The following is a 24,916-nucleotide window of genomic DNA, read 5'->3' as shown; positions in this document are numbered from 1 at the left end:
TCATTACAATATCAACTGTAAATGATGGCGTTACGACAAAAGACAGAATGTTAAAATAAATGGAAGGCATTCAGACCGTGTGACAACTTAAACAGTGGACCTTAGAGGGTGTTCGTTCTCGATAACAAACATATATTATGGCAAAATGCAATTGCAGCTTTAGACTGTATTACTTATTAGTCCATCTTGGTTAATAACAGTAAATATTGTCAAAAGAAACATTATGTGAATTTACGTTTTAAAGAAGAGCTGAAGAAAACTGATCAATCACCAAACTGTTGTTTTCCGTTAGTCATGGTATGAGATTTGTTAATCGGTGTTTTAATTTGTTTATTTTAATATATAGCAAAGCCACAATGGACAACTGATATGTCTACCACAAGGACTGATTAGTGTCAGAAAATAGACCAGAATTTTCACCCTGAATGTAACCGTACTTACTAAACAGCCAGGTGTGAAACCACAAGGTTCAGACATAACCGTCTCTAACTTATAGCTGCTGACCAGAGGAGGAAGAGGGATAGTCAGCAACCCCCTTGACCTACACACCGTCTCTTAACCAGACAGCGATACCTGCTGTCACTTTTATAGTACGACCACATCTAAAAGTTTGTTTGTTTTTAATTTCGCGCAAAGCTACACGAGGGCTATCTCGCGCTAGTCATACCTAATTTAACAGTGTAAGACGGAAGTCAGTCATTGCCACTCAACGCCAACTCTTGGGGCTACTCATTTACCGACAAATAGTGAGATTGAGCGTCGTGTTACAACGCACCTACGGTTGAAAGGGCGAGCATGTTTGGTGTGGCGAGGATTCAAACTTGCGACACTCAGATTGAGAGTCGATCGCCCTAACCACCTGGCCATGCCGGGCCTCGCATATAAAAGTGCAGAGTTCAGCGCCATATACGAGACCGATTTTCGATCCTTTGGTCCACAGTCCGGAATGATAACCATTAGATTACCCTAACCCACCTACAGACAGACACATAGGGTGTGAGATCTAAAAGGGCAGTTAGACACCCCTTTAAAAGCTGATTATTCTTCCAGTCTCTTCAGTCTCGTTACGGATTTTTATTTTACATGGAGGTAAGATGTGACCGATAAACCCTCAGACCCAACTTCCGACATGCTAATCATACAAATATGTAAGTTCGAATAACTTAAATATTTAGATTCACAATCAAACAAGGTACTTGCGAAAAATCTAAAGAGATAGAAATTACTCAGCCGCTAGTCCGGTGCCCTCACAGCAAACAGCATTTTCAGCCGTAAACCCAATAACACCTCTTAGCACAGCCTGTTTAGTAAATTTAATTTAAACCTAAATAACGAATCAAGCACTGTGGCGTTATACATAACGATGTATTTTAACATAAGTTTGGGCTCCTTTTCAGGAGGCGGATTTTGCTATGAGCGAAATAAGCCGCACTTTTGAACGGGAAGAGGCCGTCGAATACACTGATCCTCACATGCTGGACCCAGTCTTGTTCCTCACTCGCTCGCCGGGAGAGAAACCTCGAGCGTTTGTCATCTTACGGCCATTTACCGTTCAAGTACGTTTCAATTTATACCCTTAAGTCTTGCAATACGCCTACTTTTCAGAAATTCCACGTGCAAAACAATTGAATTGTTTGTGTAATTAATAAGCGGAAAAATTAAACTAACAATGTAAAATTATGTTTCTTAAATTAAATATAATGATCAGGTTAAAAAATTACACTGCATTAGTTAATAATTGTCACAATGCCTCACGAAAATGAGCTCCTAATTATCTGATTAAAATTATTACAATGGGAACTTCAACTCAGGCGAAATTAAAGTTTTGAAACATTATAAATATAATTGAAATAAATCGTGGGTATTGAATTTCGAACTGTAAAATACTGTTTGTTTGGAAAAGTTGCAAGTTTAACAAATCGATCGCCTTTTGATCTTGAATGCTGATTTAGTCAGAAAAATATCTCATTTTTTTCTCAAATCGAAAGGATGGAGAAAAATGAGTATTTACTTTTAATCGCGCTTGAATACTGTTATCAATAAATAAAGTGTTGTTTCTCTTGCAGATATGGCTGTTAATTGCTGCAGCTGTTCTTGTATGCACTACCTTTCTCTATGGTCTCAGTCAAGTTGCCATAACCATCAACAAAACTCGAGTCCAGATTGGACAACTAGGGTGGTACCTCTATGGAAGCTTGTTAATGCAAGGTGAAGTACCATGGATTTATTTCGAACAGTATTTATATCTGATTTTAACGTCATATTCGAAAAGTAACCAAGATATTGTTTACTAGTTTCTTAATAATGTTTGTTTATTTGTTTTCTGAATTTCGCGCAAATCTGCACGAGGGCTATCTGCGCTAGCCGTCCCTAATTTAGCAGTTTAAGACTAGAGGGAAGGCAGCTAGTCATAACCACCAACCGCCAAATCTTGGGCTACCTTTTTATCAACGAATAGTGAGATTGGCCGTAACATTTTAACACCCCCACGGCTGAAAGGGAAAGCATGTTTGGTGTAACGGGGATTCGAACCCGCGACCCTCAGATTTTGAATCAAGGACTCTAACCACCTGGCCATGCTGAGCCTTCTTCGTAAGGAGATATAAAAACAGTTGTCATGTACTTTATAATTGAAATAAAGCACGTTCTTTTCAGTTTGAGGTGATAAATGAAATACGTTCTTCCTTAATTTGAGCCGATAAATGAAGCACATTCTTTTTTAATTTAAGGATATATATATATATATATACACAAATTTATTCGTTACTGGGGATGAAACGAAACATTTTAAAATATTATTTACATTAAACCACTGAACTCTAGTGCTATTTATATTTCCGAATGTGAGCCGGACGAATCCCAGTCTTTAGCCGGTTTGACGACGTATCAAAGAGTATAGGGTCGTGACGTATCCCGTTCAACATGCTGCAGCTGTCAGTTCGTTCCACAAGTGAGAGTAAACTCCGTTATTCAGTTCGTATGGAAGGACAGGTTGGTTGGGTGTTTTATGGCGCAAAGCAACTAGGCTAACTGCGTCAAACATCCGGTTAAAAGTTAAAATTAGTAAAATTCATAAAAGGAAATTCAGGTAAAACAAGTCAAAGTTTAATTTTAAATTAAAAACATAAATAACATTAAAACCAATTCTTACATCTAGTTTACACCATTAAGAGAAAAACTACAGTAATACAAGTTGTAAAGGACATTCTGTATCATAATTGTAATTATCAAAACTCCCTAGGATGACTAACAGGTAAGATCAAAAACCACCATTAGGCACCTGACGTCTTGGTTTCCAGTTATTTGGCATTATGGCCGTTTTCAGAAAGTAAAGTAACACAAGTTTTAAAAGACTTACAGTAAAATTATAATTATAACTCACTAGAATGACTCACGGGTAGTTCAAACAGCAGCGTTAGTCCTGAAGTTAGCCTTTCCAGTCCTGGTTTTGAGTTATTTGACCTTATGGCCATTTTCTAATTTCAAATCGAACTAAATGTACTTTGATTCTTCAAATGGAATCACATTAAAAAAGGTCTAATGTATAAATTAAAAAAACGTAAATAGCATCAAAAAGATTAATGGCCTTTAAAGAACTAAAAAACATTTCTAAGGTGGACAGTGTCACCATCACCAATAAAACTGTCTGACGTTACGGATAAACCTTGGAACAAAACATGTTTAAAATGATGCCGTCGTTGAGAGTCATAACGACGGCAAGACAGTAAAATGTGGCTTATTGTGACCTGAGTGTTACACAGACAACACATGGGTGCATCAGTTCCAGATAAAAAAAAACGACGAGTTAAAAAACTGTGACCAGTTCGTAGTCTAGATAGAACAACTTGCTCTTTCCGATCCTTTCGGAACCAAGTTGGCCAAAGTCCAATATAGGGTTTTATTTGGTAAAGCTTGTTTCACTTTGCTCACTCCAAGTCGACTGCCTCCTGGCACGGAGCCGAACCTTGAATACAGGACCGTAGTCCATGTATGGAACTGGTACAGCGGTGCTATTCTCAGAGAAGACAGATTTAGCTGCAATGTCGGCGAGCTCGTTCCCGCGTATACCAACGTGAGCAGGTATCCAGAAAAGCTAGATAGAGGTATATGTTAGAGAAATGGGCCAGTCGGTTTTGAATATCGCTGAAAACATGGTATCAACTAACGTGAAGCGATTCCAGGGCCAGTAGAGAACTAAGCGAGTCAATATATATAGTGCAGTTTGAGTACTGTTTAGCTTATATGTGATCCAGGGCAAGAGAAATGGCGTAAAGTTCAGCAGTGAAAGGAGAAGCTGTAGAAGGGATTCCGCGCGCAACCACCGTACCACAACAAACCATGGTAGAGCCCACACAGTCACCTGATTTCGAACCATCTGCATAAATAGGAAAGAAAGGATGGTTCGAAAGATGTTCAGCAAATAACAGACAGTATTTCTAATCGAAAGTGTCTAATTTTCTCAGATGTCTTAAATGTAGGTCACATTTGGTGACTGTAATAAGCCATGGTGGGATGAGCTGGCCAGTGGATACAGCAATGTTATCCAACTGCACCTGGATACGAAGGCCAAAAGAAGCAATGGTAGATCATCTGTTCTGAAAAAACATGGCCCACCGAAAAAGGAAAACACAACCCCAGATGTGATGCTTTCGTAAAAAACGATGTTTTGAACCATATAGTAAAGACGGTTGCAAACGGCGGAGGTGCACAAAAGGTTCATGATACTTTGTGTATAAGCTCTGAACTGGAAAAGTGCAGAAAGCCCCAATGCAGAGCCGAAGTCCCTCATGATGAACAGGGTCCAGCATATTCAAAGCCAAATTCCTGGTAGAGCCATAGAACAGTGATCCACACTCTAGTTTCGATCGAATAAGAGCATGATATATTTTTAGCATAGAACATCTATCCTCTCACTAAGTAGTGGAAGAGAGGGCACGGAGGATATTCAGTGTTATTGTGCATTTGACCCGTAGCTGCTTTAAGTGTGGTATAAAGGTCAGTTTACGGTCAAAGATAAGCCCCAAGAACTTTGTCTTAGGGACCACAGGCAGCATAACTTCACTGCTACGGAGTTCAGGATCGGGATAAATACCCTGTCGGCGGCAAAAGTGCATGTAAATGGTTTTAGAGAGAAGTTAAAGTAATTTGCTGTAGTCCACTTCAGTAAACGATTGAGAGCAGTCTGTAGCTGACGCTCAATATACCTCATGTTCAACGACTGACATGAGATGTGAAAGTCGTCAACATAGAGCCCGGTTGCAGTGATGGCATTAATTTTTATACTGAAAAGTGTGACATTCAAAACACAGCCCTGAGGGACTCCAAGTTCCTGTAGAAAAGAACGGGAAAGTGTAAAACCCGCACAAACTTGGAATCTCCTGTCCATTAAAAACAACTTTAATAAAAATGGGCAAATGACCACATAACTCTAATAAGTGGGGGTCTTGCAAAATGCCATACCTCCATGCAGTATCATAAGCCTTCTCAAGGTCAAAGAAATTTGATACAAGATGTTGTCAATTAGAGTTAAGGATCGGGGTGAATACCCCATTGACAGCAAAAGTGCATGCAAATTGTTTTAGAAAGAGAAATACAAGTTTGCTGTGGTCCACTTTAGTAAACGATTGAGGGCAGTCTGTATCTGCTACTTTAATACAACTTTAAAAGAACTTTAATACAAGATGTTGTCATTTTAAAAAGGCTTCTCTAGTTGACGTTTCAAGTCGAATCAGGTGGTACATGGTGTAGCATTGTCGTCGGAACCTACACTGGGTGGGCGACAGGAGGTTTATGATTCAAGTAACCAAACAAGACGAGCATTAACCATCCTCTCTAAGGTCTTACAGAGACGGTTCGTCAAAGCAGCTGGATAGTAGTTTGAAGGAATCTTGTGATCCTTTCCAAGCTTAGAGAAAGGTAGGACAATAGCCTAGTGCCGGGCATAAAGAAAAACATTCTCCTGCAAGATCCACTTAAAACAATCAGAATAATAACAAGAGAAACAGGAGGTACATGGCGCAGCATCTCATAGTGTATATAATCTGGTCCGACCAATGTACAGCCAGATCGATGAAGGACCAGAGTTCCACTAGTGTAAAGGGACGATTATAGTCATAGATACAATCAGCTCGAAAGGAAAGAGGTGATCGATCTGCCCGAGTCTTGATGGCTAAGAAGGTGGAGGATGAAGCAGAAGTGATAGATACCCGGCAAAAGCTTTCACCTAAAACATCAGCGATGTTCCGGGTATCAGCTACTTCCTGACCATCAAAGATCAAAATCGAAGAAGGGGACAGAATTATATTGTTCACTGACATTTCGAATTTTGCCCCATATGACTGGTGGTAGAACTGGAACTGGTGGTAGAAGAGATATTGGTTGTAAACTTGATTCAAGTTCCTTCTGGCTTTGAAGTCTTACCCACCGAGCATGTGCATGGGCCCACTGGAAAGCAATGAGGTTCGAGAGTATGGGATACCTACAAAAAGTATCTCAGGCCAATTTTTGAGCCTTCTGTGCCACGTGGCAAGCAGGATTCCACAACAGACGAGGATATCGTGAAAAAACGTGTCGAGGTTTTAGGAATACATTGAGCAGCTGCTTGTATAATACAGTCAGTTACTGCTGCCACAGAGTCGTCTATTTATGGCTTACAGATGACGGCAGGATCAAGTTCTATGAGAGCAGTGAAAGAGGGCCAGTTTGCTTGATCCAGCTTCCACCAGGGCACGCGGGTCAGGTGACATCGACCATTGCCAGTCTTTCTCAAAATTATAGAAAAATGATCACTGCCTCGTGGATTATTGTCAACCTTTCATGAAATATGGGAGAATAGTGAAAGGGAAAAAACATGAAAGATCAATAGCTGTAAAGGACTGACTAGGTGCATAAAATAAGTAAAATAACCAGTATTGAAAAGAGAAAGGTTGTGATCAGAAAGCATATACTCTACAGAGCGACCCCTCCCATCAATATCAGCTCCTTCCCAGAGGGGATTATGTCTATTAAAGTCCCCCAGGATTAGAAATGGAGATGGCAACTGTTCAATGACAGCCTCAAGGGCTGATTGATCATGGGTCTCTTAAGCAGACAGGTAGAGAGAACAAACAGTGATGGTACGACCCAAGGAAACACGGGTGGTTATGGCCTCCAAGGGTGTGTCGAGTGGCAAAGACTGGGTAACCACATATTGGCCAACCAGCAGTGCCACCAACTCCATGCACTCGTCCATCCCACAGCCTGTCATTTCTGTACAAAGAAAACCGCCGATAGATGACTGTATCGACAGGTTTCAGAAATGTTTCCTGAAAGGAAAGACATACAGGATGGTAGGAAGCAATCAATGCTTTGATGTCATCTAAATTAGAACGTAAACCTCGACAGTTCCATAGTATCAAGGTGGCCATTTTTATTTATTTGTAGGCGAATTGGATGGACCACCCTTCTGTTTGTGACCACGTCTATTTTCTTTATTGTCTTTATTCAAGGGAGTTATGTTGACCTCCATAGATCCTGTCCCGAGTCGAATGGGCATGTTTTTGCTATTGGAAGACGAGTCCAGTGACTGAGAACGTGAACGAATGATCATTTTGCATCTGAGGAAGATGATGTACCTGAGGAAATGCCTGTGCCTACTACCAAAAAAAATGGATCTTGAAGTTTGCTGGAATGTATGCTAGGAATAGAGATGGGTGTTGAAGTTAATTCATCAACGCTTTTAACCATGGAGGTCAAAAGACTTTTCGTATGGGTTGAGAATGACTCTTTTGGAGATACACAGAGATCTGTTTGCACTCCCACTGTAGTAGTGGAGCATAGTGCAGCAGCATATGTTTGAGATGAAGTGGTGGACAGCAACTTTTGAGCCTCCGGGTAAGTAATGTTTCGAATCGTTTTCAAACGCTGCAATTCTTTTTCTTCCAACTATTTAGGGCAAGAACGAAAGTAAGACGGGTGAGAACCATTTCAACTGGCGCATTGAAGGTCCGTTTCACACCCATAGATATCATTGTCCTTGCTACCGCAACGAGCACACGTCAATAAACCACGACATGACGTCTTCGAGTGACCGAACCTCTGACACTGGAAACATCGGAGAGCATTTGGAATGTACGGCCATATCTACAATTTAGATAACCTGCCTTGATGGTGGCAGGTGGAAGTGGTGATGTAAATGTCAGAATAAGGATATTGATCGGCATTGTAATTCCATCTTTGCGAGTGGAGATATGCCTCACTGTAGAAACTCCTTGAGTGGAGTAACCGGCAAGAATCCGTGACTTGGGGATGTTCTTCAAATCCCTCTCAACAATAACTCCTTGTGACGAATTTAAAGTTGTATGAGGCGTAACCTTAATAGGTATATCCCGAATCGCCTTTAAATGCAAGAGGAGTTCACTGTGTTGAAATGTGAATGTTTCCACCAACATGTCACCAGAGCGAATCTTCTTTACTGACTTTGGAGAACTAGTAAGTCCCTCTAGTCCATTCTGAATGAATAAGGGAATCATTTGCCCTAAAAATTTGTCTGGAAGTGAATGCAATAAAAGAAAATTTAGTACAACATGTGTTACAGATGTTGAAGATTGCTGCTCAGAATTTTCAAGACGTGGTCGTTTACCTATGGACTGGTTTTTCACTATTTTATTTAAGTTTTTATTGCAAGGATTCATAATAAAAAAAATATTTCGGTGCCCACTGACGCCACCCACCATGGAACCCTATGAGGGGGCGCACTACAATGTCAAACAAGGACACTGCAGCCACTCCAGGGTTTCGTGAGCACTGTACCCAAACACCAGCATCAAATACAATGTCCACAACACCTCTTGAGAACATCCAACACTGGTACTTAGGATGGTGGATCAGGTGGATCAGCCGATTGACCCTAGGGGCCACTCCAAGTTTGCCCGTCTACAGGAATTCAAAGCCAATGGGTCACCACGCACAGCAAACACGTTGTTTGATGTTTAGATTCCAGATGAGGTAAACTAAAAGAACAAAACCTTCCCTGCGAGCAGGGGCATAGCCAGAAATGGCCATTGGGGGGGGGGGGTTAGTTTGAGTGCTTGATGCAAGCGCTGCAGACGCGAAGCCATGCTATGGGGGTCCGGATGCATGGCCCCCGGGAAAGTTTTTTAATAAAAACATAAAAGAAAAGCCTGAATTGTGCATTCTGAGACCACCTTTTTGTAAATTTCAAAATGGCACACTGAGGTGTTTGTCTTGTCTTTATTATCATAAATAAATATATAGGCCTATATATATAATATATAACTTGAAGTTATCAGGCCCAGCAAAGTATGCCTACAGTCCTGTCATCAACATATAAAACATAGAGTCACCACTCAGGAAAGTGCAAAATATATGTATAGTATCTATAATCTGTATTCAAATATCATGGACAGTGTATGTTCAGATTCCCTGGATTTCAAGAATTACTTCACAAATAAACAGTGGGTGGCACCGTGGCAGGCTGACAGCACCATGGCATTAACCTAGTACTATTGACGCCATCTATAGTGAATGAATCACTAAAGATGGCGCCAATGGTACTGTGAATGTGACGTTGACAAACAGAAGTTGCGATAAGCAATCATTCATTATCAAGCCTGAAAAAGCAAAAGGCACTGCATGGGTTCTTTAAACCCATTTATGAGGCTGGACCTGATCAATCTGTTGCAGCCAATCAGGTTGAATCCGAATTCTCAACTGAATTGTCAGAGTCATCACCTTGGCCTTCTACCAGTGCTGCCACTACCACCTCAGGTTCAGTCTGGGACATTGGAAATTACATTTCTGATGATGTCAGCATTGGTAAACAGGTAAGTCGACTCCTCATTATATTAATTTTGTATTAAAATCATGCAAACTCTCTGCATCGTTGGCTTTCACAGTAGAGATGGCTACTCTACAGTCAACATGCAAAGGGTGATTTTTGCAGGTATTACTGTCTTTTTGCTCTTGATGGTGCTGGTGTTGGAAGCCAGAAATTGGGACAACTAGTGAAATTTTCATACACAAACTGGAAGTAGGCTGTTGAAGACTTCAAGGCACATGAATTAAAACAGTACCACCAAGACAGCAAAGAAAAAGCTAACAACTTTCTACAGATCGTAAACACAAGTTCATCTGTGCACTTGCAGCTTGATGCAACTTACAAGCAAGAAATTGAACAGAACCGGCAATATGTAATGCCTATTATTTATACTGTATTGCTGTGTGGGAGACAGAGTTTAGCTTTGAGGGGAAAATATGATTCTGGTCCAATGTTTGTTGGTGAAACTAATGAGGAGCCCATCAATAATGATGGAAATTTTCGGGAAATTTTGCGCTACAGAGCAAAGGGTGATGTCAAGCTTTCAGTAAGCCTTAAGAGTACAAAGAGAAATGCTACGTATCTTAGTCCTCAAATTCAAAATGAAATCATCAATGCCTGTAATACTCGTGTTCTTGATGCTTTGGTCAACAAGGTTAATGCTGCAAAGTGTTTCTCAATATTAGCTGATGAAACAACAGATATTTCAGGCATTGAACAGTTTTCGCTGTGTCTTAGATATTTTCGTGCCAGTAACAATTCTGATGCAATGAGAGAAGATTTTTTTGCAATGTATACCTGTTTATGATGCGACAAGCAAAAACTTGGCTGATGTTATCATAACCAATCTGACAAAATATGGTATTGGCATGGCTTAACTGCGAGAACAAGGGTACGACGGTACTATCTCTATGAGTGGGAAACTCAGTGATGTCCAGAGACACTTAACTGATAAATTCCCACTTGCACCCTACGTACACTGCAGTGCCCATTTCCTAAACTTGGCAATTTCTGATGCTTGTAAAGAAGTTCCTGTGCGAAATTGCATGGGAGTAATTTCTAGCATTGAAAACTTTCTCAATACACCCAAACGAAAGCACGTTTTGACTCTTTCGGTGGAGAATGAAGCACCTAAATCGAAAAAAAAAGTTTGAAAGGTCTCTGCCCCACCCGGTGGGTTGAGAGGCATGACTCAGTCATTGTCTTTCTAGAATTAATCCATGCAGTTGCAGATGCCCTTGAGACCATATCAGGTTGGTAAGACAGAGATTCTGCTACGCAAGCCAATCAACTGTTGTGTTCTATAACACAGCCAGAATTCATCATCACTTTACTTACCATTGCTAAACTGTTTTCCTTTAGTTTACCTCTGTGCAACTTACTGCAGAACGTTGATTTAGGTGCTGCGATGCATCACGCAGAAATAGTGGAAGATTTAATCCGTTCACTCAGAAATAATACGGTGAATGAATTTAACAACATTTTCTGTGAGGCTCAAACTCTGTGTAGTAAGCTTCAAATTGACATCATAATGCCAAGGCAGGCTAAAAGACAGATGTACCGTGCTAACTCACAAACCAAAAGCCCTGAGGAGTACTTTCGTATTGTTGTATTTGTACCATTTGTTGATCACTTTCTTTCACAAATATGTAACCGTCTGTCCAGTCACAAAACTCTCCTTACAAACTTCATGTGTCCACTACCATCAGGATCTACCACAGAATGGTCAGAACCTACAGCACAACAATGTGACCAAATTAAAGAGTTGGTTAATATATACAAGGCTGACATTGACAGCACTTCACTAGCTACAGTAGGTGAACTTAGGGTTTGGTACAAATCACTTGCGAACAACAGAACAAAAAATGCCATAGTTGCACATGCAATGTGCAATGCAGAAATGTTCCCAGTCATTTCTAGACTGTTGAAAGTATTTGCCACGCTGCCTGTGTCAACGAGCTCAGAGGAGCGATCGTTTCCAACCCTCAGAAGACTCAAAACGTATTTGAGAAATACCACCACTGAAGATCGATTGAATGGCCTGGCCTCATTATACATACACCGTGATATTAAAGTTGAACCAAACTATATTGTAGATGTCCTGGAAAGAACGAACAGGCGTTTGAGCCTTTCATAGATATTCGATCGTATTTCTCTAGTTCTGACTTGTTGTGTGTGAAATTATCTGCCATGCAATCACAAATCTTTATGAGACTTCACAGGTGGCAACTGAACTTGTCTAAAAAAGTTTGAGTCCATGGGGTGGAGGGTTTAACACCCCCCCCCCCATTGACTACGCTCGTACCTGCGAGGTCCCCTTACCACGAACAGAAATCCACACCGAAGGAAAAGTAGGACAGAAACCTACCTGTCGTGGCGGTTGGTGCTGACTGGCATCATCCTCTAGTCAGTAGTTCAAAATTAGGAACAGGTATGTCATACCTAAATTCTAGATCTCTGACGCGACCGTTTAGACAATCAAATGGCGTTCAGTATTAAAATTTCAATTCTCTTTCCGGACAATGTCATGTAACACAATGCCCCCCTTAATAACAATTTAATCAATCTCTGTATAATTGTGAGAGCTCACAAATTCTGTTAATAAACGTTGTGCTGAAATATTCCCGAATGTCGCAGAATGCACGTGCATCAATATAAAGTTCGCTGTTCTTTATATTCACCAAATTCACAATTTCTAAGAATTTATTTCTAAAAATTCGCGAAAAGCTTCAAAAGGGGCTATCTGCGCATAACCGTCTCAACTTTAAATTTATAGATTAAAGGGGTAAAAAGACAGAAGACCACACACACGTTAAACCCTTAGGATACTCATGCATGAAAATAGTGGAATTTCACCATAACTCGTATAGAGCACCCACAGCCCAATAAAAGGCGAGCATGTTTGTGAAGCAACGGACTGCGAACCACGAACCTTCAGATTGACAGTCCGAACACGATCGCTGGGACAAGCCATTTCTAAGAAATATTTTATTCGGCAACTACATTTTTAATGAAAAAATAAAATGTTTAAACCTTTCAGAAATAACGTTTCGAAATATAATACGAGGGCTCATAAGTTTCGTAACGTATTGTTAACAACATCATTACTTCCATTCAAAACTGAGCCTTGTCTTCTATTGAGAAATACGGTGTTACATCAGTCGTTTGTGTCTCAAGTTCTGAATATCAAGTAATATTTTCAGTCCGTTATAAAGTTTCACATTTATTCTCCAGGAAATGAGAAGGAAAAAGCATCAAGTTAATTTTAAGTTCCTTATCGTACGGCAAAATAAAACCTGTCAGTTTCTATATGGGAGTATCGGCTTCGATCTACATAAATTCGAATTTTTCTTTTTTTTCTTATAGTCAGACGTAGCCACGGTACATGTAACGGAACGTTTATTTTCCTTAACTGTGCATTACGATGTATTTACGCCGTTTGAGTGACTAACCATTATGTGTGCTAAAAATTTATTGTATCTCACTATTTTATAATTATAATAAAATGCATCTTCAATAAAACAAATTAGTCTAAAGCAACAAGAACGGCTCTACAAAATAAAGAATCGCCAATTTGTTTAGCAATTTTATAACTCATGCAAAATTAGTTAATCAATACCTTAATACCAAAAGCAATTTTTTTACACAGCGAATGAAAACAAATCAGTTGCTACGAGTCCTAGGCATTATAGTTATGTAGGGGCTAAGTGCTGGTGTACAGTTTAGAGGTATTTATAATACGTTATGGTATCTACTTAATTACCAGAGAAAACTCTGGTAAAAATTAATCATTTTTGGACTTCTGAAATTTGCTATCACATTAGCAGGTGTTTTGGTTTCCCTGTGTGTTTGCTAGCAGTATTTCTCAAAAAAGAACGAATGGATTTGGTTTGTTTGTTTTGAATTTCGCACAAAGCTAGTCGAGGGTTATCTGTGCTAGCCGTCCCTAATTTAGCAGTGTAAGACTAGAGGGAAGGCAGCTAGTCATCATCACCCACCGCTAACTCTTGTTGGGCCACTCCTTTACCAACGAATAGTGGGATTGACCATCACATTCTAACGCCCCCACAGCTGAAAGGGCGAGCATGTTTGGTGCGACGGGGATGCGAACCCGCGACCCTCAGATTACGAGTCGCACGCCTTAACACGCTTGGCCATGCCGGGTCTGAATGGATTTGGAAAAGAAAAAAAATTGATACGCATTTAGACTTCGGACTTCGAACCAACTTAGAAGTGGTCAGTTTTTAAAGAGTCAAGATACGAAAGTTTAAAAGAAATGCATATCCATATCGATTTTGCACACTATTTTTGCTCTATAACTCAGTCAGAAATGAATGGATCAACATAGATTGATGGACATATGTAAAATATTATACTTGATCGTCCTCAAGGAGAAACGTCCATGTCTGTTGATTACGACAAACGTACCGACTCATTTTTGCTTGTTTTTTTTTAAAGACGAATATTATCAACACTACGTGGTGACTGTATGCGCTCTAGTGAATGTAACAGACTGTACCGTGACGAGTCCACGTTTACCAGTTTGAATAAATAAGAATAAAGGGGTTATCGTTTGCAGCAAGATGCGCAGAATTCATAAAAACTAAGTTATTAACATACTTTCTTTATCTAAATAGCAAAATAAAGAACGAAATAGGTTGAACTTTAATTTCTTTTATTAAATTTTTAATGATGTAAAATATTTAACACAATATAAACCCAATTTACAGAGAAATTTTTAATGATTTCATTTGAACTTGCCAATTACCCTCAATAGTTTCAAGTTTATTAATTTTTGTTTACTTAATTTTGAAACGTTACAGCACAGAAAACTTTAAAAAGGTCGAAATACTGTTATGTGTTTTAAAATTCTACAATGCGATAATGCATTTTAAACGATTGTAGCATTTTTACTTGTTTTAAAGTTCCATAATGCTTCTTCGCAATTTAAAAGCTCGTAATACTCTTAAGTATTTCAAAATTTTTCATAATGCTGTTAGGCATTTTAAAATTTCGCAATACTGCTGTGCGTTCTGAGAGTCCCTAGTGCTGATACGAAGCTTAAAATACTGTATTGTATTTTTTGAAAGCCATACTGTTCTGCGTAAAATTGTTACATATTTTACAAGATGGTTATACTGCTACTTGAGCTTCGTCTAGACATGAAGATTTATGTACTTGTATTACAAACAACTTTTTATAGGCCAGTTTCATTTCCTTCTACCTTTGGAAGTGGAATAATGTTCTTGAAAAAGTATAGGTTGTCTCCTAATTTACATGAAAACGTGGTCTAGCCATGAACTCATTTTACAAAAGTTCAACTTTTATAAATCGCGATGCTTTTTATTTAACAATGCATAAAGTATAATCAAAATGTACATACTCAAATGTCTCATATTGTCGAATTAATTATTTAACAGCTGAAATTTAGCTTTAGGGAAACGTAATTCAGAACCTTCTTTCCGTTAGGATGGGCACGTGATCCCCTTTTGGAATGGCTGATTTTTAAGGATAATATTAACTTAACACGTCCCTAAACAATCACATCATCATTATTTTCACTTATAATTATCAAAACTTTTCATAAAGTTCAGCTACTTAAAGTAGTTATAATATAAACAAAAAGTTAATAAACATGTTTATTGAAATGTTATATCCTTCTTACCACGACATTTTCATTTAATAAACTTTTATTATTCCTTTCTCATTTGTCCTAGCCCCGAACGTGTATATTCTTAAACGAGACAGCTTTCGACTGATGGTCGCCTTCTGGTGGATGTTTGCTCTAATCGTGATCTCTGCTTACAGTGGCACATTGACGTCGTTCATGAATGTCCCCGGCATGAATGAAGCTGTAGACACAGTAGAGAAGCTAGAGGCCTCTGTTGTCAGAGAAAATATGAAAGCTGGTACTGTTATAGGCACATCATTTCTGACAAATTTCTTGGTAAGCATCTATTTCACTAAAATACAAGTTGCGCCTGAATAGCCACTTACAAACGTAAATAATCACGTATAACGAACTAAAAAGGTTTAAATCAATGACCGTGAATTAAAATATAAAGATGTAACAAAAGAACTCTTTACTTTAGAAAATGTGTACATTTATACTTTACAGCACAGGTAGCCAATTATGGAGATCCTATTTTTATTATGAAGGTTTTGAAAAACCAAAGCAAAATAACAAGTTATAATTTTGAATAATTTTTTAAAATTTTGCTCAAAGATACACGAGGGCTATCTGCGCTAGCCGTCCCTAATTTTGCAGTGTAAGACTAGAAGGAAAGCAGCTAATCATCACAAAATAAATAAAAAAAATAATTTTACGTTACAGTTATCTTCTTTTAATGGATGAAAATTAGTTTATTATTGTTGTTAGCTTTTTTGTTGTTCTTGTTTCTGCTGTTATTACTATTCACAACAACACCTAGGTACATTCCAACCTTAGAAATTAAAACATGTTTAGAAGATCTAGCCAGGAGACTTGTGATCCTTTCCACAGAAAACAAAAACAACAAGAAAACAACCGAAAACAGCCAACAGAAAGAAGACAGCTTCGACAATTCTATTGACATCCAACAACCAAACTTCCTAGAAAAAATTAAAAATCCCACTATTCGTTGGTAAAAGAGTAGCCCAAGAGTTGGCGGCGGTGGTGATGACTCGCTGCCTTCCCTCTAGTCTTACACTGCTAAATTAGGGACGGCTAGCACAGATAGTCCTCGAGTAGCTTTGTGCGATATTCAAAACAAAGAAACCAAGAAATAAAGAACATCCTATCAAACACTAACAAATATAAACCAACACACACAAATCCAACAAAGACACACGAAACGCAACCAAAAAAAATACTCCTAAAAATTAAAAAGCCAACAATTTCAAAAACACTGTATTCCTACCTACACCAGACCGACTCACGTACACTACAGATATGCGACATCCCCAAAATTCATAAGGTTTGACTAATTGTCCACTACAACCAATAATGTCCACATATGAATCGTTTAATTACAATCTTGGTAAATATATAGCATGGGCATTCCAACATCTAAGCACGCCCTCTACATTCTTACACTCAATTACACAACCGCTTTCAAACATGTGGTCAGCTATCGGTCAGTTACCTCATTCTTTCTTTGTGAAACACTAGTGATAATGAGGCCCGGCATGGCTAGGTGGGTAAGGCACTCGACTCTCAGTCAGAGAGGCGCGGGTTCGAATCTCTATCTCACCAAAAATACTCGCCCTTTCAGCCGTGAGGGCATTATAATGTTACAGTCAATCCCACTATTCGTTGGTAAAGGAGTAGCCGGAGAGTTGGCAGTGGGTGGTGATGACTAGCTGCCTTCCCTCAATTCTTACACTGCTAAATTAGGGACGGCTACCGCAGATAGCCCTCATGTAGCTTTGCGCGAAATTCAAAACAAGCCAAATTACTGATAACGTTATCAAAATCAAAGCTAAATAAATATTTGGGAACCTCCGTTATCTATAAATAGAGAAAAATTAATATTAAATGGAAGGTAGGGATCGTTGGTTATTCGTATAATTGCTATAAGAATTATTTGAAAAATGCTGCTATAAAAGGTACAAAAACAATCGGATATGTAACTGCTAAATGTATTGTGTAAAAAATATACGCATTATTAATTGCAGTAAATCATTTTTACATTAATTATATGTTCCTAATCTTCTCACAGGGCTGGTTTAAATTTTGCGCATAGTTACACAAGGGCTATCTTCGCCAGCTGTCCCTAATTTTGCAATGAAAGACTAGAGGGAAGGCAACTGTTCATTATCCCTCACCACCAAATATAGGGCTATTTTTTTACCAACGAGTAGGGGTATTTGATGTAACATTATAACGCCTCCACAGCTGAAAGGGCGAGCATGTGACAAGTGTTCTAACCCACGACCCGTAGATTACGAGTCAAGCACCCTAACCATTTTGCCATGCCGGGCCATCAACTCACGGGCCAACACAACACATTCCACCACTTCCCCTGAGGTTATCCAGTTTGAGAGACACTGGGGTGAGTAAAATCAGATTTGTTGATGTCACGCATACTATATCCCGGACGAGCTCCCAGTTTCTTATGTTACGAGGTATAATTTATTTCAGATTAATATCCGACTTATTGTGTCACGTACGTTACGTATTATTATTTCTGATAACCGGAATTTGGCTTAGTAGATAATTAAATGTTAATATGTATTAAATTTGTTATTTGCCAACAAGATTAATACACACAATTTCCTTTTTTAACACAAATATATTTTAATATAGATTTTTTTTAAAAATACAGTTTATAATTACGGTTATTACTAATAATTAACAAATGATGATTTATATACAAGAGTTTTACAAAGTTACAAACAATACTGATTCTTATATCTGGTATAGAACTGAATATTTTATCGACGATCCAGGTCCACGACGAATAAATTAATTCTGAGTAAATATAGCTTAAACTAGCTAGCTGTCATTTTTTGATTGTCCTCATATCATTTACAAGTTCACTTCTTGCCAACGAAGATATTTAATGTCTTCGTAGAAATAATAACATCCAAAGTAATTTACTGAAGTTGAACGGTTTATAATGTTCGAAATCCATAAACGTTCGTGGTCCAGTTCTGTAGTTTTCCGATTAATAGGCCTTAATTGCAATTATGGTTTCCTAGGCCTATAGCACACTGATTTTAGCTAACCAGTAACAACAATCCACTTCTCTTTTGGCACGTAGCGTTTATACAAATCACGCAAGGTTTTCGATGTTTCAACAATAATCTAATACATTTTCGAAAAACAAGTATTGTTGATTTTTACTTTCAAGAATTTTCTTTAAATTTCGAGAACAGGCCGAACTTGCGCAATATACACACAAGAATATAGGTCATGTGCAAAAAACAAGGAGACTATACAGAAACAAGCGTAGGCACTAAAATAAACGTACTACAGTAAATCTGTTACACATGAAAATACCCTAATGGATTTATGGGAGCCCATAAAAAGGAGTATTTGCCCCCTTTACATTACGCGAATCGTGATGTAAACTTAACATCGTTGTTAAACCAAATACTATTAATAATTTTTTATTAAAACTGTAAATTTGAGTTTACGTTTAAGCACACATAATACAAATTATTTTAATTTTTTTTATTTACACTGTAAAATTTTATATACATGTTTTGCCCCCATTGAAAGTATTTCTGTGGGCGCTCATGAATGGCTTATAAAACAATTTACCATGAAAACTCTATAAATAAACAAAAAACAAAAACACAAAATATCTCATTAATATTACTTAATATTAAGAGTTGTCGACCAAGCATTTCGATAACATATATGTACTGACAGTATATCGGCACAATGGTATATCTGCGATCTTCTACTGCTAGAAAGCAGGTTTCAATACCCGTGATCGGCAAAGCACAGATAGCCCCTTGCGTAGCTTTGTGCTTAATAATAAATAAATAACCGTTTAATTTTTCTTAACATTTCGTTTGGAGTTTAAAATAACAAGCGTCAAATTTTATTTACATTTAAACTTTAATTACATGGAATAATTTTGTAACTCCAGGTGGCAACAGAAGGAACGTTTTTAGAGCTTGGAAAAAGAATGAAAGAAAACCCGAAAGAAACAACGGCAGAAAATCTAAACCAAGGAATGCGCTGGACTCTGGAGAGAAATTTTGCTTTTATTTTCGCCCTGGCGCCGTTAGAGGCAAAAGCAGCTGGACTGGGTTGGGAACGGTTTATTATTGCCAAAGATCAGTTTTTCACTACAGTGTACGCCATACCAATACAGCAAGGATGTCCGTACAAGAATACGTTTAACAAAATGTGAGAAGGAATTATTTAATCGCCATATAGAAGCACTAATACTTTTCTATGATATATATGTATATATATATCCAATAAGACCACTTAACAAAAACACTTGTAATTACTTTCTCCTAAACATTTTTAAAACTATTATTTCGAACACGAAATAGTTTATAAAGATGCACCATTAGCTGCATTATCATTACGTCATTATTTTCATTATAATTTACAGTTTAAGGAAGATTCAAGAAGCTGGTTTGATCTTGAAATGGAAACAAGATTTACTGGTTAAACTACGAGTACAAGCTGCTAAATCAGATGAGGTGGAGTCAGGTGGCCCGAGATCCTTAGGTCTAGAAGATCTTCAAGGAGCGTTTTACCTATTGTCGTTGGGACTCGTGTTTAGTATTTTAGTGTTAGCAGGTGAAAATTGTTATATCAGAAAACGTGGAATCATGATGAATTGACTGTAAAACGCAGATTCTCTTTCACTTTGACTCCTTAATTTTTCCTACTGTTCCTGGAACGCTCATGTTCACCATTCTAGTATTAGTAAGCGGAAAATGCATAACTAAGAAAAGCTTTAAATTATGAATTTGTCAACAATCCGCTGTAGAAAGTAGTCTATTTCACTTTGCATTTGTTGGTAGAGTTACATCGCTGGTCCAATCACCCATGCGATAAATTCATTTTCACGTTCCAAATAAAGTGTATTTGGGTAGCTACTTCAACAATGTGGTTAGAGAGAAAGAAGGCCCGGTATGGTTAGTTGGTTAAGGCACTCGATTCGTAATCCGGGTTCGAATCCCGTCATATCAAACATGCTCTCCATTTCAACCGTGGAGGCGTTATAATGTGACGGTCAATCCCACTATTTGTTGGTAAAAGAGTAGCCCAAGAGTTGGCGGTGGGTGGTGATGACTAGCTGCCTTCCCTCTAGTCTCACACTGCTAAAGTAGGGACGGCTAGCGCAGATAGCCCTCGTTTAGCTTTGCGCAAAATTCAAAACAAACCAAATAAAGAAAGAAAAAGAAACATATTACAAGTCACTAAACACCTTGTAGACAATATATGAGAGCGGTTTTGTTTCTTTGTTTAGAATTAAGCACAAAGCTACACAATGGGATATCTGTGCTCTGCCCACCACGAGTATCTAAACCCGGTTTTTAGTGTGCAAGTCCACAGACATGCCACTGGGGGGCATATAAGAGAGCGGAATTTCCTCTAAGAGTAAGAAGATAGGGTTACAAAATATCCGAAAATTCGCCAAGATAAGAGAAAAATAAAGAAAGACTGAACACAATTGTACAATCGCTACAAATAATACAGTGAAAATGTTCTTTATTTGCCACATCAGCCTCTACCGAAAAGTTAGTTGTGGGTAATTTCTCTCTCTTTGTACCGTACTTAATAAATCTCACGTTAATTACGTAACTCAGTAAGATCATACTCATCGCCCACGTGAATGGCAATTCCTGAGGAAGGTCATAACCCAAGAGTTCACCTGGTAACTGTCAAAATAAACACGCCGCTATGATTGGAGTCAACAGAAAAATAACAAGATATGATTCAACTATAACACTTACTTGAACGTGTGCCTGGTCATGGCTTGCGCTAATATTAATGAACAATAAAAATACAATAAAACTTACATCCACTATTGTGGAAACACGAAGGTTGTATGCAAACAAGTTTCGACACTTTCGCTTGTCCTCTTCAGTGCAACATTTTTTCGTGAGAGAAACACATAATGAACAATTTATTATATTAATATTACTTCAAATAATAGAATCAGAAAGGAAAAACCTAATCACAGAAAAATACACCAACATAAATATACTTTTCAATATTAAAACAATATGTAACGATAAACAACAATAATTCATTAACTGTATCATTTACTAACTATCTCATGACTCTCTCTCTTAGTGAAGCTTCTGGCAGAGTATTTCATGAGAGTACACCTCATGTGATCATAAATTTACATAACCTCCTGCTACATTAATAGTATAAATACTTCACTACTAGGAAGCTGGTGTCAGTTTCATCATACGTACATAGTTGCTCAAAATACAAATGTTTAACTAAAATTTGTGTTTGTGTTTTAATGCAACTCAAAAATTCATAGATAAACTAAAAGCTAGGTTACTTGGAATTAAGCACAAATCTACACAAAGAGCGATCTGTGCTCTGCCCACCACAGGTACCAAAACTCCACTTTTTAGCGGTGTGAGTTTGCAGACATGCCACTGTGCCACTTGGGAGCTAAACTAAAAGATAGATGAAAATAATAAATCAAAAATAAATACTCGCATAACCATAAAAACTAAAATTTGCTCCATCATAACCTGACTGACATTGAAAAGGACAACTGTTTAACTTTACATACCACGGGTGATCTTACAGTTACCTTTAACATTGGAAGACAAAAGTGCTACTCTAGATGAATGAAACAGAACAACGGATAGCTACACCAAAAGGAACTTAACGACCTTGTTTCAGTTTTTGATTTGTTTGTTTTAGCAGACAACTATACAATGATTAATCTAGGTTATGTTCATCATGGGCAAATGTACCACAGATTTTAACTGTTGACCCATTGAGAGCTCTTAAAAACCTACTAGAATAAGATGGAAACTGCATAAATAACAAATTTTAAAAATTCCTTTCTTATAATAGAAGGTAAAAAAACAATGGTATGCTTTTTTATATAACACAATATCATAAGAAAATAAAGTTATTCTTTCGTACAAATTTTAGATTGTATTACATTAAATATATAAAAATCATGTTATACGCATTAATTAGTAATCACCATTAATAGATGGTTCACTAGAAAAAAATTATTTGCATACACGATGGAATAAAATGATGGGGTTTCAGGAATACTGGAAAATTTTAACGTGCCCAAAGTGAATTTTATTACTTAAAATATGTTGAAATGAAATTAATATTTTAACTTTAATGTAATCCTAAGTTGTTTAAGAAAATACAAAAAGGTGAAGACAAAAGAGGCAGAACCTTTTCTTAATCAGAGGCGTCGAAACCAGGGGGTTCTGTAGCACCCCACTTTTAGATATTTGAATTGTATAGTTTTGTTATTATATTAAGTTACTGGAGAGCATGCTGTTATACCTCTCTAGATTGAACTGCCTTTGGTAACACGGAAGCTAACAGTTCCTTATAATTTAAATCGCTACGCATGTCTAGTCAGTCAAGCACCTACACTTCGCAACCTCTTCCTACGTCAATATTAATTTAAACAACAAAAATTTCACTCTTCCTTAAAACTGTTAAAAACGAATTTAAACTCGTTTCAGTTTTACACGTCATAGATTATGAATTATTTATTCTATTGTCACGAATGTAGAGTTGTAAAAATTATTTCATGATAAAATATTTTTCATATAACAACTTCTATGGGAGCAATACAATAATGACAGTCAAATCCTACTATTTGATCAGACAAGAGTAGTCCAGAGTTGATGGTTGAAGTCATTGAGTAGTCGTTGAGTCACTGAGGGGACGGGTATTTAAAGTCAGAATCCCCGTCAAAGTTCAACAATGTGAAAGCGAATATAGAAATTTAATTCAACCACACTCAAGACAGGATCAAATATCACTATATTAATGATCATGAGACAGAGTTTCGTTAAAGGGCTATATCTAAAGATATATAATACAACTCTTAACACGGACTCTATCAAGATAAGTCTAATTATTCAAGCCTCATAGCATTACTCTTTACGTAGCAAGGAATCTCACACGAAGAAAGTGAATTCACTCGATTCTCAAAACAAGAATCATTCTAACACTATAGACACACTTAGATGTACAGCAAGAAACGTAACTAAACGTGCAGTTTGTTTGTTTTTTTCAGGTTAAAGTGTTTTCCTCATAGAGCATTATGTAGGCCTACTCTATAACGGGAGATTTGGCAGGATAAATTACAAAATGATACCGAATTTAGCTACAACTAAGTTTAAGCGAACGAATAAATAGATTAGACATGATGTGTAACATAAAATGAAAACAATCTTTACTTATTACTAAAACAAAAACACGGGGAATACACTTGCTTTATGGACATCAGAGAAGGGGAGGTATCTTTTGCTAGATTTACGAATTGATTAACTAGCTCTCTTCCCTTAATATATCTTCTCGTCAATCAAATCACTAAATCCGGTGCATGAATATTTAAATATAGTATTTCTTGCTTCACAGGAAATTTCGGATTTACCCACAGCGACTGATGCTAATTTAAGCACAAGGGAAGTTGTAATATCCAGACATCACCTAAACTACTAGTGGAGATCACTAGATGTTAACCTTTATTCACATCGTGCAGAATTAGTTATTCCACCCATGAGCAGAACACATGTGATGCCATCAGAACGACAAGGAACACAGACTTCTAGAATAACATTAACTTTACGACTTTGTTAATCACATGTTATGCTAAGACTTTATAGACTCAAAATAAAAGCAAACGTTTTACAATGGTTATAATAAAACGGATAAAAGAAAACGCAAAGATGTTGAATTAATCAATAAACGATCCTATAAAAGAAAGTTTCAATTCGAATAAATATTACTATTACGGACAAAAGAAATCGTAATGGAACCTCAGTCTCAAAGAGGTGGCACATAAAACATATTCGGATTTTCCTCAAAGTACTTAAGTTGGAAATACTTCTTACAACTCATACACTCCATCCACGTTTGTTCACGAGTGGTCGAGCCGAGTTTCTGAAAACCAAACGTTCGCAAAGAGGCCTTTAAGGTTCAAAGTTTTGTTTTTAGTCTTTCTGTATTTTGTAATCTGCCTCAGAAGAAACAAACACTTGCAGTGAAACGTTTTCCTAGGCAGGTTTTTTTCTGACAATAACCGTTGCTTTTCAGGTTAGTTAGTTTGTTTTTGAATTCCACGCAAAGTTACACGTGGACTATCTACATTATCCGTCCCTGATTTAGCAGTGAAAGGCTAGTCATTACCATCCACCACCAGCTCTTAGACTACTCTTTTACCAACGAATAGTGGGCTTGACCGTCACATTATAACACTCCTACGGCTGAAAGTACGAGCATGTTTGGTGTGACGGGAATTCGAACCCGCGACTCTCAGATTACGAGTTGAGCACCCTAACCACCTAGCCATGCTGGCCCTTACTGGTTAGTATAGCAGTATAAAGTGTTTTTTTTTTTATATTAGCTCGGAATTTGTTTTTATTTCTTAGGGCTAACTTTTATTAACTGCTTCAGCAGGTCTGGCA

At 37.7% G+C, this 24,916-nt stretch overlaps 1 protein-coding gene across 1 annotated transcript in view; it reads left to right on the top strand.

Annotated features, from left to right (window-relative positions):
- LOC143244950 (glutamate receptor ionotropic, delta-2-like) overlaps positions 1-24,844 on the top strand; it is a 74,205-nt gene extending 49,361 nt beyond the window's left edge. The window contains exons 8-12 of the mRNA XM_076490546.1: positions 1,398-1,556; positions 2,067-2,208; positions 15,535-15,764; positions 19,399-19,661; positions 19,876-24,844. Coding sequence (XP_076346661.1) covers positions 1,398-1,556; positions 2,067-2,208; positions 15,535-15,764; positions 19,399-19,661; positions 19,876-20,110 — 1,029 coding nt within the window. The 3' untranslated portion in view covers positions 20,111-24,844. The remainder of the gene's footprint in view (positions 1-1,397; positions 1,557-2,066; positions 2,209-15,534; positions 15,765-19,398; positions 19,662-19,875) is intronic.
- Positions 24,845-24,916: the final 72 nt, after the last annotated feature.

This window comes from Tachypleus tridentatus, chromosome 2 (assembly GCF_004210375.1).
Source record: "Tachypleus tridentatus isolate NWPU-2018 chromosome 2, ASM421037v1, whole genome shotgun sequence".
Lineage (NCBI taxonomy): Eukaryota > Metazoa > Arthropoda > Merostomata > Xiphosura > Limulidae > Tachypleus > Tachypleus tridentatus.
Note: the sequence above shows the minus strand (reverse complement) of the source record. Positions and strands in the feature narration are given on the sequence as shown.